The sequence below is a fragment of the Aythya fuligula genome, chromosome 15 (genome assembly GCF_009819795.1).
Source record: "Aythya fuligula isolate bAytFul2 chromosome 15, bAytFul2.pri, whole genome shotgun sequence".
Lineage (NCBI taxonomy): Eukaryota > Metazoa > Chordata > Aves > Anseriformes > Anatidae > Aythya > Aythya fuligula.
Window position 1 is genome coordinate 2771506 of NC_045573.1, and position 16299 is coordinate 2787804.

Consider the following 16299-nt stretch of genomic DNA (forward strand, 5'->3'; position numbering starts at 1 on the left):
GAGCTGCCAGGAGAGAGGAACAGAAAGGGAGCCCCGTCAGGAGTCACCACCCCATTGAGCTTTATAAAGGGTCGCCTGCAAAAATCCAGAAGCTGAGACAAATTGGCAGCACCACCCGCTCAGTGGTCACCCCCCCAGCACAGCCCCCAGGGACACCGGGCACCGCAGCAAGGCACAGCCCGAGGGGCTTTAGGCACAGCCAAAAAATGGGTACATGGAAACAGGCAGCCAAGGAAAGGGGCACAGGGAGGAAAAAGCTGCTACTCCAACTTTTCAAGAGCCCTGCTGCAGCTCCAGAGAGTTTTCTGGTTAAGTCATGGTAGGACCCAAAAAAATCAGATCAGTTTGTGAGTGTGCACGGCCCTTCGCAGCCCTCAGTCCTGCAATTACAGCTCTGAAAGGAGGGGAAACTGCAGAGAAGGGAAGGGAACTGCCCCTCCAGCCATGGTAGTGATGCAGAACACGCTCAGACCCTCGGGACCTCTGCTTCCGAAGCGGATCTGGACTTCCTCCTGCTGGTCAGGCTGGCCAGGACCGAGTCCTCGCTGAAAGCCCCTTCGAAGGTCGACAGGATGGACTGGCGAAACTTCTCCTTGAAATCCGGCCCCACAAAGACGTACAGGATGGGGTTGATGCAGCTGTTGAAGAAGGCAAGGCTGGAAACCAAGGGGATCCCTATGTAAAGGGCCATCTTCATCTCGTGGCTGGAAGAGTTTTGGGATATCTCTAGCAAGGAGAAGACGTGATAGGGGAAGTAACAGAGGAAAAACGAGGCCGTGACAGCAATGATAATTCTGTAGGGCTTGGCGGAGCTGGCTAACTGCCTGCTCTTCAGCTTGACGGCCACGATGCTGTAGCAGAGGAGGATCACCGTGAAGGGGACGAGGAAGCCGCAGAGGAAGCGGGTTATGATCATGGCTTTATGCCGCATCCTCCACAGCCTCCGCGTTGCCTCGGACGTGTAGTCATCGGACAGGGAGAAATTATTGTAGCAGCTGGTGACGTTCCTGGAGCTGACCACGGTGTCACGGAAGACGAGGTACGGGGAGCTGAGGAGCAGGGCCAGGACCCACGTCCCCAGAGCAATCCTGGCCGCCAGCTCCGGGCTCCTGCGGTTGTGGGACCAGACGGGGAAGGCCACCGACACGCAGCGGTCCATGCTGATGACCGTCAGGAGGAAGACGCTGGCAAACATGTTGAGGAAGGCGATGGTGCTGTTCAGCTTGCACAGGAGCTTCCCAAAGGGCCAGTGGAAGCCCAGCGCCGTGTAGGCGATGCTGAGGGGCAGGAAGAAGGTGAAGATGAAGTCGGCGATGGCCAGGTTGAGGAACCACACCGAGTTCACCGTCTTCTTCATCTTGAAGCCCGCAATCCAGATGACGAGGCCGTTGCCCGTCACCCCCAGCAGACAGGCGACGCTGTACACCACCATGGAGAGCACGTGCATGCTCTTCTGGAGGCCGGAGTAGTGATCGTGGGCAGTGGCGTTCGCAGGAGGCACGGTGGGGGAAGTGCCCGGGAAGGGAGATGGGGAAGAAGAGACGCTCTCCATCGCCGCAGGCCAGTCCTGAAATCGCAGCAGCACACACTGCTGTTAGCTGCAGCTCCCACAGCTCAGCAGAGCGAGCCTTTGCTAGCAACTGTACCCAAAACGTATATAGAAAGCTGGAATATCCGTTTAATATAACTTCATAACAACCATCCCTTTCTGTAGCATCTGCAAAGCTTCAGAACGGCAGAAAAACTCTTGTGAGGCACAAGGAATTCAAGCAGGATTGAGCAGGATCCCAGCGAACCGAAACAGAGGGAGGAGGGTACTCTGCATGCCTTGGGCTGCTCTGACATGTCCCAGAAGGGACGGTACCGACAGGAAGGGGAGAGCAGAAACTCAGCCACCACGGGGACAACTCCCACTGCTGCAAGCAGAAACCCGGGGATCCATCAAGACAAAACCAATTACACATCTCCTGGGAAGCCCCTGCATCCCTGCAAAGCTTGTCACCCACACTGCCCACCTGTCCACCAACACTGCAACACATTTTAAGCCAGAAAATAAATAATAAAAAAGATTTTTGTTTTGCTTGCAGCTCCTTCCATGCCAGAAGGCCCACTGCAGCCTGGGCGCTGAGGGGCAGGGGGCTGGCATTGCCAATTAAGACACTAAAAAGCTTCTAGACTGATGAAGCTAAAATCCTGCTCCTTCGACAAATACCTTCTGAGGCTGCGTCCTCTCCTAGGCAGGGCGATACCCGAGGTGTGTCCTGGTGCAACGGGCAGTCCTTTACCCACAAACCTGCCTCCACGAGCCTGCGCTTCCCCAGAAGAACCTACTGCAGCGCCGTGCTCCTCGCAGCGCCGTGCTCCTCGCCGCTCTCCCTCTGGCTCTGCTCTCCCCCCTCCTGACTCCCCTTGGAGCCACCGCTCCTCTCCGCCGTGACTCAGGGTGCCTCGCTCCGTTTTTCCACGTCTCGTGCCCACGAGGCGTTTAGTAGGATCTCTCCCTCCCTACCCTCGTTCCCCATTTTACACTGCCTCGGTTTAACCCCCGAAGCTCTGCCCGGGGCACAGCCTCTCAAGCAAGGTTGGCCAACCCAACTTGGACCCGAAGCACGAAGACACCACCCCACACCCACCGTGTGCCCCCCCTGGGGCCCCCCTCACCCCACAGAGCCCCACAGAGGGGTCAGGGCGCGCTGTGCTCCCCACACCCGTTAGGGTCAGGTAACCCTAACCCTAACGACCCTGCCCCGTGCCCAGCGGGACCCCCCGGGCTTGGGACCCCGCTCTGGCCACCACCCCATACCCGGGGGGGGCAGGCAGGGGGGCTGGGAGCACTGCAGCCGGTGTGGACAGGGGGTGCCGGGGGGCTCGGGGTGCCCTGGGGGGGCTCTGGGTGCTTGGGGGGGGTTTGGGTGCCCGGGGGGTGCCCTGGGGGTACCGGGGCCGTGCCCCCATGTGGCCGCCCAAGGTGACCCGTGCCCAGCGCGCCACGTGCTGGCAGCGCCTCCCGCCACGCCTCGGCGCCGACCAATAGGAAGCGGCGGGGGGAGCGGGGCTCGCCGCCGATTGGCGGAGGAGCTTCCGGAGCCGTCGGTCCGCTCCATTGAGAAAAAGGCGGAGCGAGGCGCTGATTGGTGGAGGCGCCGAGGGAGGGGGCGTGGCCGAGCTGCCTAGGGTAGGCGCGCGGCTTCCCGCGCGGAACCAGGAGCGCGATCGCGATCGGGGCTGGGAGCAGGATCCGGAGCAGGGACCGGGATCAGGAACGGGCCGGTAGGGGCCGTGTGGGACCGGCACCGGGATCAAAACCGGGGGTACCGGGATGGGAAGGGGCGGCTGCCGCCCCCCCGGAGCCTTGCGCAGCCCCGGAGGCCTGCCCGAAGCCAGCCCCTGCCCGTTCCTCGCCGCCACCCGGCTGCTCCGGCAGCGGCTTGGCACGGGTTGGGCACAGGCGAGCCAAGCGGGGAGCTTAATAAGCAGCTCACGGCTCCATCCAACCGGCCGGGGGCACGGGCAAGGCGATCTGTGTGCAGCCCGGGGGGTGGAGCGGGGCTGTCACGGCTGCTCCAGGGCTCTTTGGCTCCGTTAAAACCCCTGGGTAGGACCGGGGAAGCCCCATAAAGCAGAGGGGGCAGTGCGCAGGGGGGCAGTGGTGGGTGGGTGTGCAGAATTGGCCAAATCCACAGCCAACAAACCCATCTGAAACCAGCAGGGAAACACCAGGAGCTGCCAGCGCCTTCCTCCCCCAGCAGGTCCCTGCTGCGGTCGCTCCCTCTGCGTTTCTGGGGAAGATGCAGGGCAGGAGCAGCCCCCACGGGCACGGTGCAGAAGCCACCCGGTCCCCTCTCCGCTTGCAGGTGACGTTGGACGCGGCAGGAGATGGAGAAGTCGGCAGCCAACTCGGGCCTCCCTAGCACGGAGCTCTGGGCCTCCCACAACAAGATGGTGATGGAGCCGCTCGACAGCAACGACCCCGAGGTGAGAGCCTCTGCCTGGCACAGCAGCCGCTGGGGACAGCGACCGCCGCGGGACGGGGACAGGGTCCAAGGCTGAGCTGCTGGGACTCGTCCATGCTCTGTGCGAGAGGAGAGAGGGCAGCCTGCAGCCACGGGGCTCTAACTTTTCATCTGCTGCTCACAGCCCCCTGCCTGCAGCTCAGATGTCTGTGCCAGGCTCAGCTCTCGCTGTAGCCACCCAGCAGTTACCCTTGACACTAACCCAAGTGCCAGCTGAATGATCTGATGGCTGTGTGGCAGCTAGAAGCCCCAAAATGTGTGTGGCAGGACATGGGAACTGCTGGGATCGGATGCACCGAGAAGGGATCTCCTCTCCCTCCTCCAGTCCCTTTCCAGGCTGCTCTCCGTTGCCCTGTCCCTTCTGAGGGCACGTCCCGAGCCGCTTCTCTCCTCTCCCCAAGGTGCACAGCATCATCAAGAAGGAGAAGCAGCGGCAGAGGCTGGGGCTGGAGTTGATCGCCTCGGAGAACTTTGCGAGCCGAGCGGTCCTGGAGGCTCTGGGATCCTGCCTGAACAACAAATACTCTGAGGGCTACCCAGGACAGAGGTACGGGGCTGGGGAGAGCCTGACCCCCTCCAAAGCCCCGCAGGGAAGGGAGAGGAACCACCCACACCGCCACGGCCCCCTCGAGACCTTATCTCTGGGAAGGAAGCCACAGCCAAGCTCCCCCAGGGCAGGATTTGACCCTCTCAGCTCCTGGCCTTGGCCACATACTGGACAATCTCAGCGGGGTCACAGCACCGTCCTGTTGGGTTTGAATCCCCCGAGGTTGAATCCCCCGAGGTGTGAATCCTGCCCTATTTTCCGGCAGGTACTACGGCGGGACCGAGTTTGTGGACGAGCTGGAAAGGCTGTGCCAGAAGCGAGCCCTGCAGGCCTACCGCCTCGACCCCCAGAAGTGGGGCGTCAACGTCCAGCCCTACTCAGGTAACGGCACCCCCCCGGGATCAACCGGGCTGGGCTCTGCCATCCCCACAGCCCCCTCAGCGCCCCCGCTGTGCTCCCTCCCCGCAGGCTCCCCCGCCAACTTCGCCGTCTACACGGCCTTGGTGGAGCCTCACGGCAGGATCATGGGGCTGGACCTGCCCGACGGGGGGCACCTGACGCACGGCTTCATGACGGACAAGAAGAAAATCTCGGCCACCTCCGTCTTCTTCGAGTCCATGCCCTACAAGGTGGGGACGGAGAGCTGCTCCCCCGCTGGAATCAGGGCACAGCCCTCGGGGTTTCAAGATTTTTTTTTTTGTTGCTTCAGGGCGACGGCAGCCGGTCTCCAGCCACGGCGAGGTGGCTGAATCCTCCTCCTCCTCTTCTTCTTCCCCCAGGTCAACCCCAAGACGGGTTACATCGATTACGACCGCCTGGAGGAGAACGCCCGCCTCTTCCACCCCAAGCTGATCATAGCAGGTAAGGGATCAGCCCTCAAAACAAACCGGGGTCGCTCCCTGATGCCTGCAGCACCAAAAAACCTCCGACACCCATTGTGCCAGGACCTCGTGTCCTCACCTGGGTTGTCCCAACCCCGGGTGCCCCCCCAGCACCCTCTCGTGTCCCCGCAATGTGCCCTTTTCCCCGCAGGTGTCAGCTGCTACTCGCGCAACCTGGACTATGCCCGCATGCGGAAGATCGCCGACGCCAACGGCGCCTACCTGATGGCCGACATGGCCCACATCAGCGGGCTGGTGGCAGCCGGCGTCGTGCCCTCGCCCTTCGAGCACTGCGACGTCGTCTCCACCACCACGCACAAAACCCTGCGGGGCTGCAGGGCCGGCATGATCTTCTACCGCAAAGGTGCCCGAGCTGCGCCCCTGGGGGGGGAGCTGGAAATCCGAGCTCCTGCCCGCTCCGGTGGGAAAGGAGGAAGGGGAGAGAGGGTTGGGGTCTCCTGCGAGGAGCTGGGGGAGTTTCAGAGGTTTGGAGCTGAAGAGGAACAACCTCAGCTCCTTCTCCGAGTCGCCAGGGGGTGGATGAAGGGGGCTGAGCAGCCTGCTGAGCCCCGCCGCCCTCCCCTCCCGCAGGCACCCGCAGCGTGGACCCCAAGACGGGCAAGGAAACGCTCTACAACCTGGAGAGCCTCATCAACCAGGCGGTTTTCCCCGGGCTGCAGGGGGGGCCGCACAACCACGCCATCGCAGGTACCCACCGCGGGGCCGAGGCGGCGGCGCCGCGCGTCCCCACCAGCTCTCCCAAAAACCCTCCGAAAATTTTTGGGAGCCTCCCCCCCGCCCCAAGCTCCCCCCGCTGCTTTCTGTCCCCGCAGGGATCGCCGTGGCGCTGCGGCAGGCCATGACGCCCGAGTTCAAGGCCTACCAGCAGCAGGTGGTGGCCAACTGCAGGGCGCTGGCGGCGGCGCTGGTGGAGCTGGGCTACGACATCGTCACGGGTAAGGGGCCCTCGGGGTCACCAGCACGGGGCTGGCTCCTCCGCACGGTCCCAGGCCACCAGGGTTCCCATATGCATGGAGGTGATGGGCTGGGCACTGCTGTAGCCATTCCTCAGGACCCTATAAAACCATTCCTAAACGCTTCTGCTAAGCAGCCCCTTCCCCAGCGAGGCACCCCGCCGCCCTCCAGCTCGGGGGCAGGTCCCCCGGTGAATTTCCCACACCTTTTCTTGCTTTAATTTTGATCAGGAGCAGCCTTCGCCCCAACCCCAACCTCTTTTCTTTGCAGGGGGCTCCGACAACCACCTCATCCTCCTGGACCTGCGCAGCAGAGGCACGGACGGCGGCCGGGCCGAGCGGGTGCTGGAGCTCTGCTCCATCGCCTGCAACAAGAACACGTGTCCCGGTAGGTGCCCTACAAACTCCACCAAATCCCATCCCTCGTGCCGGGCTTCCCCCGTGCCTCCTGCTCCCAGCTGGCCCCTGGGGCTCTCAGAGCTCCCCGCGAGGTGCCCGTGGTGACTCCTCTCTCGTTCTGCTGCAGGCGATGTCAGCGCCCTGCGCCCCAGCGGGCTGCGTTTTGGGACCCCAGCTCTCACCTCCCGTGGCTTTCAGCAGGATGATTTCCGCATGGTGGCTCAGTACATCCACAGAGGTGAGGCCGGGGACACCGGGGACACCAGGGACTGAGCTGGTGGGTGTGTGGGGCTGAGCACAGCTCCTCCAGGAGAGCCACCACGTTGACAAAGGGCAAGACGTGGGCTAAGCTGGGCAGCTTCTCCCTCTCCAGTTGCTTGGGGGGGCACACGAGTAAGAAATCCTTGTCCCAGCTGCACATCTGGACGTGGGAGAGGGCATCTGGCCACAGCTGGGGCCAGCCAAACCTTCTGCAGCCGCTGAAGGGTTGGGGAAGCCGCTGGATGCAGCGGGTGCTGCGGCCGGGAGGGCTGAGCCTGGCGTCCCCCCACCCCGCAGGGATCGAGCTGACGCTGCGGGTGCAGAACGAGATGAGCCCCAAGGCCACGCTGAAGGAGTTCAAGGAGAAACTGGAGGAGGAGAAATACCAGAAGGAGCTCAAGGCGCTGAAGATGGAGGTGGAAGCTTTCGCAGCGACCTTCCCGCTCCCAGGGCTGCCCGTCCTGTAAGGGGAAGAGCCCCGAGCCATGAACCCAGGACCACGGCACCCACACAGACCCCCAGCCCCCGAGCCCAGCACCCCAAAGCCTCCTTCCTGCTGCTGGCAGTGGCTCCGTGCAGCAGCAGGTCCTCGTTTGGCTCTTCCTCACCCCGTTTTGGAGGCAGGAACCCCTCTGAGCACAGCCCCGCGCTACCGCTGGGTCCGAGCAGAAGGAAACCCCCAACATCAGCAGGATTTGGGTTTCAGCCAGCTCTGCCCCGCTGTGGGAGCAGCAGAGGAGGTCACAGCCCTGCCTGGCGTGGTTATCTTCGCCAAAACCCCCTGCCCAGGGTGGCTGGGGGGGGAAAAAAAATGTGAATCTACCCCCAGGAGCCAGCACCTTAAAAAATAAAAAAGCCTTCCTGGCTTCAGCATCCCAGACTTGCCTTTGGAGGTGCCAGCTCTGCCTTCGTCCTTGCCAGCCTCCACGTGCCTTGATGGGGCCAAATCCCCCAGGACCAGCCCTCCTGGGGCTGCTCGGCCGCCTCCACTGCTAGCTCCACGCACAAACCTTCAGTGGACCCATTTTTTTGATAAGCACAGGAAAATTTAGGGATTTAACCACCGCGTACGCCAAGAATTAGAAGCTTTAAAAAAAAAAAAAATACAACCGATTTTTTTTTTTTTTTTTTGTATTTCAAAAATATCTGAACCCAAATAAATAATTTTTTTTTTTTTTTTTAAAAGTACATTTCTCAGACTGGTCGTTTGGTGTTAACATCTGTTAAAGTCTTGTGCAGGAACACTGACAGCACGACACCGAGACATGCTTCTGGGACTGCTCCCGGTCACACTCGCCCTAACTACTGACGCAAGCATTCGGCACACACAGGCACGCACACACGGACCTCAACATGCAGGAATAGGATACAGTGCTTTAAAAGAAGAGGAGAAATTCATCCCAGCCTCCTGGCGGCCCTCGGAGGCAGCTCTGAGCCCAGCCCCATCCCCATCCAGGCTCACCCCGTGGCGGGGCGAGCAGCGGGGCTGGGTACCCTGTTTCTGCCTTCCAGTTAAACATCTCGGGGAGCAGCGGGCGGGTTTGTGAGCCCTGCAGCTCCAGCAGCAAGTGCAAAGCTCCCTCAGGTAGCAGGGCAGGGGCTGTCCCTCATTTTGACGTTGTGCTTTCGGGGCGCAGCGCGGAGCAGGAGCCCTCCTTCAGCCCGTGCAGCCCTGCCCCATCGCTGATCACGTTTCGAGGTCGCCTCTCCAAAAGGCTGCTGCGAGCCCCGTGGCCCGCAGTGGGGTCCTGCCCGGCTCCCCAAAGCAGCAGCGGGGGCTTCCAGTGCTGAACGAAACCCCCAAAAAAATGTGCCTGGGGGTGGGGAGGAGGTGGGGAGGGAGGGAGCCGTCAGCTCTGCCTCCTCCGGTGCCTCTCCCACCCCTTCCGAAATGGGGAATATTGCTCGAGTGTAGGCAGCGCTTCCCTAGCCAAGGCAAGGCAGCTCAGGGGCTGCTCGGAAGTGATTGCCAGCGGCCCAAGGTGGGAATCCGAGCGCTGTTCTCTGAGAAAAGGAAACCTGCGGAGGGTTTGGCAGCGCCGGCTCCTATGGCTCACCATCCTGGCGGCGAGGCTGAAAGCGGCTCAGGGCACGAGCAAGGAGGGGGCTGCAGAGGCAAGGAAGGAGAGGAGCACAAAAGCAGCCCCGCAGCCAGCCCCGGGAGGCCTCGGTGGTGATGAATTTTCTGCTCGGGTTTGGAAATCCGTCCTGCTGGCAGCGAGGAGGGGCCACGGGCAGCATGCAGGAGGCTCGGGGCAGGCGGAGGATGGTGGCCATGCACAGCATGGGGCTGGAAGAAATGGGGCTGCGAGGAGCCGGCCCTGCTCGTGCTGGGAGGACGGAGGTGTGAGCACACCGGGGTGCTCTGCGGGGGCTGTGGGCACCGAGAGCCTCACCTGCGGGAAGCCTGCGGAGGTTGGAAGCGAGGGAGGTAACGGGGAAGGTGAGGAAAGCGTCTTAAAGTGCTGACGGAGGGATCTTCGCCGCGCAGGCAGATCGGAGAGGTGGAAAAATGGGTGAGAAGACAGGAATCGGGCTCCGGAACCACCAGCACAACTCCCTGCCGCGGGGCAGCGAGCTCAGGGGTTCCTGATCCACGTCCCGAGCCAGGTTTGGAAGGGCTCCCGGGCTCCTCACGGCTGCAGGTAATACAGCTCCCGTTCCAGGACAGGCCACGGTCCCCGTGAAGCCCCCGAGGTGTCCTCCCGAATTCAGAGCTGCTTTGGGGCAGGGAGATGTCCAGCCGCCAGTTTGGAAGTTGTTCAGATGGACACAAATGGACACGAGGACGCCTCCAGTCACTGCAGGACGTTTTCTCTGTGTTCTCTGTGGACATGGGAGTTTTTCACCAGCAGACCCGGCTCGCAGGGGACAGGAGGGCACAGGATCGTGAAGGGGAAGGTTCTGAGCACGCTGTGAGGGTGCACAGCCCTGGCACACCGCTCACCTTCGGCAAAGGCACAGCCACACCGCTTCCAAACCACGCACCAGAAATTCCCCAACAAACCCCTCCTGACCTCAGAAACCCCCCAGAAAGCACCACGAGCTCAAGAGTCCCGACTGCCTCGCTGTAAATCCCTACAAATAATGCTAGGATTTAAACTAAACCCTCTGCCCCGTTCGTTTGTGCCTCCTCAGCTCCCCAGGAGCCCTTTCCAGGTAGGGATGAGGCAGCCACGGGACTGAAGCGTGGATGCTGGCAGCAGGGCAGCACAACCCGGGCAACTCCCTGCCTTCGGGGCACGGCTTTCAGAGCAGTTATCACAGCAACTTCCAGCGGGATCAAGCTCGTGCTGACAAACCCCAGACCACACGAACCTCCCCAGGCGCGGAAGGACGGCGGCGTCCTGCTGCAGCACCGCCTCGCATCATCATGATGGTGGCAAACAGAGGTTTTAAAAACAGGCAAACAACAAAAAAAAAAACAAACAATCCTCGGCTCATCTCGCAAGATCACAGCTGTTCTCAACGCATAATCAGAGTGCTAAAAAGAAATAAAAGCAAGGCTGCTTTCTGCCTCCAGCACTCCCCAGGAACGAGAGGTAGGTGAGCCACGGCGAAGGCTTGGAGATAAAATCAGTTGGCACAGCCAGAAGCAGCGTGCTGCGACGCTGGCCCTGCTTTACCACCAAGGGCAACTGCCCAACAGAAAGAGGAAAAAAAAAAAACAAAAAACACGTACAGGTGCAGCGTGGAGCCCACTTTCTTCCTCCCAGACCTCTCAGCAGCCGGGCAGCCTGCTCCCCACGCTCGCCATCACACAGCACGGCTTCAGCTCGTTCCCCCCTCCCAAAAAGCACCTAAAAATAAGCCTCCCGCCTCCCTTCAGCTCCCACCTCTCCTTACGAGGCCGCCCTCGGCCTGAAAAGCTGGGAGGATTCCTGGTTTCCCCCCCCCCAGAGCTCTCAGCAGCCGCCCAGCACGCAGGAGGTGACACACGAACAAGGCACGGTGCTACATTCACGGCGGCGGCGCTAGCGCCAGCCTGCTCCAGGAGCCCCTTTCCAGGTTTTTACAAAGCTGAGAAGCTGGCAAAAATGCAGAGGAGCAGCCCTGCCTTCACTGCTGCCCCTCAGGCCCAGGGCCGAGAGATTTTGGGAAGCGCCAGGGAGCTCAGGAGATGCAGAGGGACACCGCCCGCTGCTGCTGCGGGCACAGCGCTGCCACCCCACGCTCACGTCAGGCTCTGCTGGGTGAAAACCTTCCCTGCTGGGTGAAAACCTTTCCTGCTGGGTGAAAACCTTCCCTGCTGGGTGAAAACCTTCCCTGCTGGGTGAAAACCTTCCCTGCTGGGTGAAAACCATCCCTCTCCGTGCCACAATCCCCCCAGGAAGCCCCCCTGACACCCCTCAGGAGTTACCAGCGTCCCTTCTAACCCTTCGAAACGGAGTGCCCAGCGTCCTACGTGATGGAACCCCTACATTTTCGGCGACAGGGAAACCAGATCCCGCCCCCCAGACGCTGATTTTTGGGGAGCTGAGGTGCTGGCAGACCCGCTGGCTCCTTCACCCCTTCCTGATGGATGACAGCGACTGCAGACGGCATCGACGGCAAGCACGCGGGGTCGGGGCCAGGACCCGAGCGTCGCAGGCAGAGCGCGGCCCACGAGCCGCTAGATTTTGTACAAAAAGCTGGGGACGTAGTCAAATCTGAGCAGGGGATTCCCCCCCCGGCCGGGTTCCTGAATGTACTGCAGCTTCAGCAGCTCGGCTAAATACTGCACGATTTTCAGATCTTCGTTGGCGAGGCCCAGGTGGTGCTTGAGGAAACTGAGCCGGCGGCTCGCCACGGCTTCCTCCGGCTCCCTCTCGGCGATGGGGAGGTGCAAGTGGTGGCAGAAGGTGAAGAGGAAGGCTTTGGAGCAGAGCTGGGTGAGGACGCTTTGGACGTGCATGTAGTAGGTGCTGCCTCGCTTGATCTGGGTGCGGTGGTCGGCCAGCCGGGCCACCAGGGCTCCCTTGTAGAGGGGGCAGCGCAGGGTCTTGCTGTCGGCGTCCAGGATGCTCACGTAGCGGCTGTAGCGGCTGAGGGCGTGCAGCAGGTTCACCCCCGCAGGGGACGCCGTCCTGAAACAGCAAGAGAGAGGTCAGGGCTGGAGGAAAGCTCTGGGACACGAAGCAAACTGTCTGTGCCTGCACCACGCGTGTTTTCCCTCTGTCTGAATCACCCCCGAGGTGTCCCGCGAGCTCACAAAGCCTGGCGTGGGTGGGGATGGCCGAACGGCCTCCCCAGTCCGCCAAACCCCGAGGAAATCTCATCCTCCTGGACCCCCTCCACGCGCTGCTCCAGGCACGTGTGGCCCTTTGGGACAGTTCCTCCCTCGCAGACACAAAAATGAGGCCGGGGAGGAAGCAAAGAGACATCTCTGGAGACCAGAAGCGAATCTGGCAGCTCCTGGAGGCAGCAGCGAGAAGCAGGAACCTCCCTGCCACCACTTCTGCTTTCCCCCCGCGTGGCTGCGTGGGCAGGGAGCTGCCCCGGGGTGGGGAACATTTCCCCTGCCCTCCTTTTGCACGGGGAGCCCTCCATTCCCTGGGCATTTCTCAGCCAGGTGCAACACCCCCCCCCGGCACGCTCACCGTGTGTGCAATTACTCACCAAGCCTCAATTATCATGATTTAAATGCAAATTGGGAGCCCACGCAAACCTCTTCTGCTCCTCTGGCTCGGATCTCTCCAGGAGAAGCAGCCCAGGAGCACCCCAAGAAGCAGCCCAGGAGCACCCCGAGCTGGTGGGAGAGGTGCCCGGGCAGCTCGGGGAGCTGCAGCACCCCTACAATCATTGATTTGCCCCCCAAATTCCTTCCCAAGGCCCCCCCCCGACGAAGGGTTTGCTGCCAGCACCTGCCTCAAACCCCAGGCTTGCCCTCCTCCCCGCGGAATGGTAATTACACGCCTGACACAGGTTCCAGGCAGCTCCTCGAAACGCTTCTGTTCATAAAAATAGCATCTAACCGCAAGCCTTCGTCAGCCACCAAACACTCGGGGCTCTGAAAGACCTCGCCAGCAGAGCTGGGAAGCAGCTGCTGGCCGAGCTGTCAGCCTCCCCAGCACAGAAATCAGGGCAGGCTCCCAGCTCGGGGCGGTTCAGGCAGCCACAACCACCAGGCTACGCAGCCCAGGACGCAGATTTCTGTGTTTGGACTCAGAAATGCTCCGTCGGGAGCTGTTCCAGCCGTTCCTCGGGTGTTTTTTCCGAGGAAACAGAAATACAGGTGCCACAGGACATGGGCTCTGGCACAAGGTATTCCTGAAGTTTCTAACCAGTTTCAAACCTACCGACCTCGTGGCTGTGTTACCACCTCCTCAGGAAAACACAGCTGGAAAGGTTTTCTCTAGCCAGAAATGTCGAAAGAGTTTTGGAAGGGGAGGGAGCAGCACACACCGGCCCTCCAGGAGCGCTTCATTTTCGGACCAGCCACGAAATCAAACCCCAAATCCTCCCTGAAACCCTTCGGGGACCAAAATTTTACCCCGTGCAACTCCAAACAGCCAACGCACCCCCCCCCGACATACACCCCCCTTGGGCTTTACCTCTGGAGCCCGATCAGCTTCCACTTCTGGAAATCCACCACGTGCAGCGGGGCCGTGCCCCAGTGCTTCACGGGCTTGGCGTGAGCCCCGCAGCTGGGCACGAAGATGGAGAGGGCGGTCACCAGCTTCCTCACCATCGCCTCGTCCTCCCCCAGCACCACCAGGGTCCTGCCGCTCAGCAGGGAGTAGATAGCAGGGTGGGCGAAGGGGTACTGCCGGATGAACCTCAGGGCGTTCTGCCCGGCTTTTTTTTTGTGCCTCTCGCTCGCCGGGCACGGGGGGCGAGCGGGAGAGGGCGTGCGGTCGGAGCAAGTGGAGGCGGCGCTGCTGATGTAGCTCGTGGAGTCCGAGCACTCGTCCAGGCTGCTCCTGCTCGGCTCCCCGCCGCCCGTCGGGGAGCGAGGGGCGAGCTCGTGGGGTAAAAACCCTCCCGGGATGCCCTCGGGGCCCTGCTCGGCCTGCCGGGAGGGCTGCGGGGGGATCCTCACCACCCCGTCCTCGTCGCACAGCTTGTGGGCCAGGCCGGGCAGGGGCTCGAGGAAACCAGGGCTCTCCTTGCCGATGCAGCAGGCGGAATCGACCCGCGTGGGATTTGCGGGGTCGGGGCCGTCCTCCCGCTCCTCGGCCGGGCTGAACCTGGGGGCGAAGCGGAGGCCTCCCCCCTCCTCGTCGGCGTAAGGTTCCTCGTTAATGGCACTTGGGTAGCTCGCTTTGAAGTCCTCCGGGATGAGGGCCTCGGAAGGGCAGGTGCTGAGCACCTCGATGCTGTCCTCGCTGACGGTCCTCCTGCTGCCCACCTTGCTCCTGCCCACCTGGGGGCTGGGGCTGATGGGCAAGCTGGCCTGGCTCTCCGATTTCGGCAGCCCCGAGGCGGATTTCTCCGTGCCGAGAACCTCGATGCTCTCACCGCTGCTGATGCTGCCTTTAAGGTCGGCATCGAGATAGTCCAGGTTCTCCTGGGGCTCAAAAGTTACGGATTCGGTCATCGCGGGTTCCGGGGGGTCGTCGATGTCCTGCTCCATCTTGATGGGCACGCACTCCACGCTGGATTTGTAGGACCCCAAGCTGATGACCACTTTTGGGGCGGGGGGCTCCTCTGGGCACTTTCCATCAACAGCATCTTGCCCGAGCTCCTGGCAGCCTCGGTACTGGTTTTCGGGGGCTTTTTCGTCCAGAAAAGACACATCCTCGAAGAGGAAGTTGGTTATGCTTTGCTGCTTCAAAAGCGCCCGGCTGATCTGGTTCGTCAGGAGGTAGCACACGTCGCCCCTGAACGTCCTCTCGATCTGGTGCAGCTGGTCCAGGGTCTGGGTGAAGAAATAAATGTCGCAGAGCTCCTCCAGCGTCTTCAGCTTCTTGTCGAAGCACTTGGCCGACTTGGCTTTGATCAGCTTGGGGGTGTAGGAGGGCAGGTGGGAGCAGGGGATCGCCTCGCCCGCCTCAGCCAGGTCGGGGGCAGCCAATTCCTGATCGCTGCCCACGCTGCCGGCCTGGTCCGGGGCGCACTCGGGCTCGTAGGGGTGGAATTCGGAGTCCTTCAGCTTCCTGTAGGGGTAGGAGCGGATCTGCTTCAGCAGGTCCTGGTGCTCGATGATGGATTTCTCCACGCTGGCCAGCTCGTTGGCCTTCTCGATGGCTTGCGTGGTGTAGTACCCCTTGTCGTTGGCTTTCTTCTGTATCTCGGTCTCGTTGTGCAGCACGCTCCGGGTGTACTCCAGGTCCCTCAGCTTCTTCTCCAGCTCGCCGGCGAACGCCTTCCTGTTGCCCGTCTTCAGGCACTCGGAGGCTTTGGAGAACTCGGCCGAGAGCTCCTGGAACTGCTGCATGATCTTGTGCTCGTCGGCCGAGATGTAAGCCATGCAGAAGGGCCGCACGAAGCCGCGGGCCTCCAGGTCGTAGAGCGTCAGGTGGTGCACGTAGGCGAAGGCGCCTTCCTTCGAGTCCCCCAGCACCACCTTGGAGTCCTCGACGAAATTCAGCTTGGGGTAGGCGCAGCCGGGCGGGTGGCCCACGAAGGAGGCCTGGTAGTCCACCGACATGATGCGCAGCGAGAAGTAGTTGAGGTCGAAGCTGCCCGGCACCTTGGCGTCGCCGGGGACGGTGAGCAGCGGCTGCGGCCCCACCTGCTCCGAGAACTCGGCCACCAGGATGAAATCCCGCAGGAATTTGCGGCCTCCCGCCCGGGCCCAGGGGTTGGCCCCGTGCCCGCCCAAAGGCGCCAGGGGCACCGAGTACTCCTCAGGCAGCGGCGGCTCCCTCCACGCCCCGTCCCCGCCGCCATCCGCCGCCGCCTCCTCCTCCTGCCTGGCCAACGCCACCACGTCGGGGGCTCCGATCATAGCGACCGGGCCTCGGCCGCCGCCTGCAGCTGCAGCCGCCGCCGCCGAGGCCGCCCGGGCAGCCCCGGCCCCGCTCCCCTCACGGCCGCCGCCGCGGCGCCGCCGCCATCTTGGGCTCACCTGACGGCCGGGCCGCCGCCGGTAGGCCTCGCCGGGGCTCCGCGGCGGACCGGGACGCGCGGGGCGGCATGGGAGTTGTATTTCTAACACCACAGCGCCATTATACTTGTAGTCCTTTTTGCCGCGAGGCATCACGGGAGTCGTAGTTCTGACCACACGGCGCCATTATGCTTGTAGTTCTATTGTAGTCCTCCCCGCCGCATAGCACTCTGGGAATCGTAGTTCTGCACAA

General features: G+C 62.2%; 3 protein-coding genes across 5 annotated transcripts; 1 reads left to right on the plus strand and 2 right to left on the minus strand.

The window, feature by feature from the left end:
• Nucleotides 1–466: 466 nt before the first annotated feature.
• Nucleotides 467–1552, minus strand: LOC116495504 (chemokine-like receptor 1). Its single transcript, XM_032198018.1, has one exon. It carries the CDS (start codon nucleotides 1550–1552, stop codon nucleotides 467–469), a length of 1086 nt encoding a protein of 361 aa, XP_032053909.1.
• A 1687-nt stretch (nucleotides 1553–3239) lies between these two features.
• On the plus strand, nucleotides 3240–7736 carry SHMT1 (serine hydroxymethyltransferase 1). The gene is made up of 12 exons (XM_032197714.1): nucleotides 3240–3270; nucleotides 3855–3975; nucleotides 4415–4560; nucleotides 4826–4941; nucleotides 5029–5189; nucleotides 5340–5421; nucleotides 5593–5805; nucleotides 6033–6149; nucleotides 6275–6397; nucleotides 6687–6803; nucleotides 6942–7052; nucleotides 7373–7736. Exons 2-12 carry the CDS (start codon nucleotides 3877–3879, stop codon nucleotides 7540–7542), a joined length of 1455 nt encoding a protein of 484 aa, XP_032053605.1. The 5' UTR covers nucleotides 3240–3270; nucleotides 3855–3876; the 3' UTR covers nucleotides 7543–7736.
• A 503-nt stretch (nucleotides 7737–8239) lies between these two features.
• On the minus strand, nucleotides 8240–15947 carry SMCR8 (SMCR8-C9orf72 complex subunit). Of its 3 annotated transcripts, none has more exons than XR_004253941.1 (3): nucleotides 13609–15947; nucleotides 11337–12141; nucleotides 11242–11276 (listed from the first exon to the last, which is right to left on the minus strand). XR_004253941.1 is itself a non-coding variant. In XM_032197877.1 (2 exons), exons 1-2 carry the CDS (start codon nucleotides 15945–15947, stop codon nucleotides 11688–11690), a joined length of 2793 nt encoding a protein of 930 aa, XP_032053768.1. In that variant the 3' UTR covers nucleotides 8240–11687. The 3 variants fall into 3 exon arrangements, 1 of the variants encoding a protein (XP_032053768.1); XR_004253940.1 differs by having other exon boundaries at nucleotides 11253–11276; nucleotides 11317–12141; XM_032197877.1 differs by having other exon boundaries at nucleotides 8240–12141.
• Between the last annotated feature and the right edge of the window lie 352 nt (nucleotides 15948–16299).

Bases quoted from the DNA above. Each gene is read 5' to 3' on its own strand.
- SMCR8 (XM_032197877.1), bottom strand. From the start codon at position 15,947: ATGATCGGAGCCCCCGACGTGGTGGCGTTGGCCAGGCAGGAGGAGGAG. The intron at 12,142-13,608 runs GTAAAGCCCAAG...TTGCTGTTTCAG, and splicing joins AAGCTGATCGGGCTCCAGAG to GACGGCGTCCCCTGCGGGGG.
- LOC116495504 (XM_032198018.1), bottom strand. From the start codon at position 1,552: ATGGAGAGCGTCTCTTCTTCCCCATCTCCCTTCCCGGGCACTTCCCCC.
- SHMT1 (XM_032197714.1), top strand. From the start codon at position 3,877: ATGGAGAAGTCGGCAGCCAACTCGGGCCTCCCTAGCACGGAGCTCTGG. The intron at 5,806-6,032 runs GTGCCCGAGCTG...CCCCTCCCGCAG, and splicing joins CATGATCTTCTACCGCAAAG to GCACCCGCAGCGTGGACCCC. The intron at 6,398-6,686 runs GTAAGGGGCCCT...TTTTCTTTGCAG, and splicing joins GGGCTACGACATCGTCACGG to GGGGCTCCGACAACCACCTC.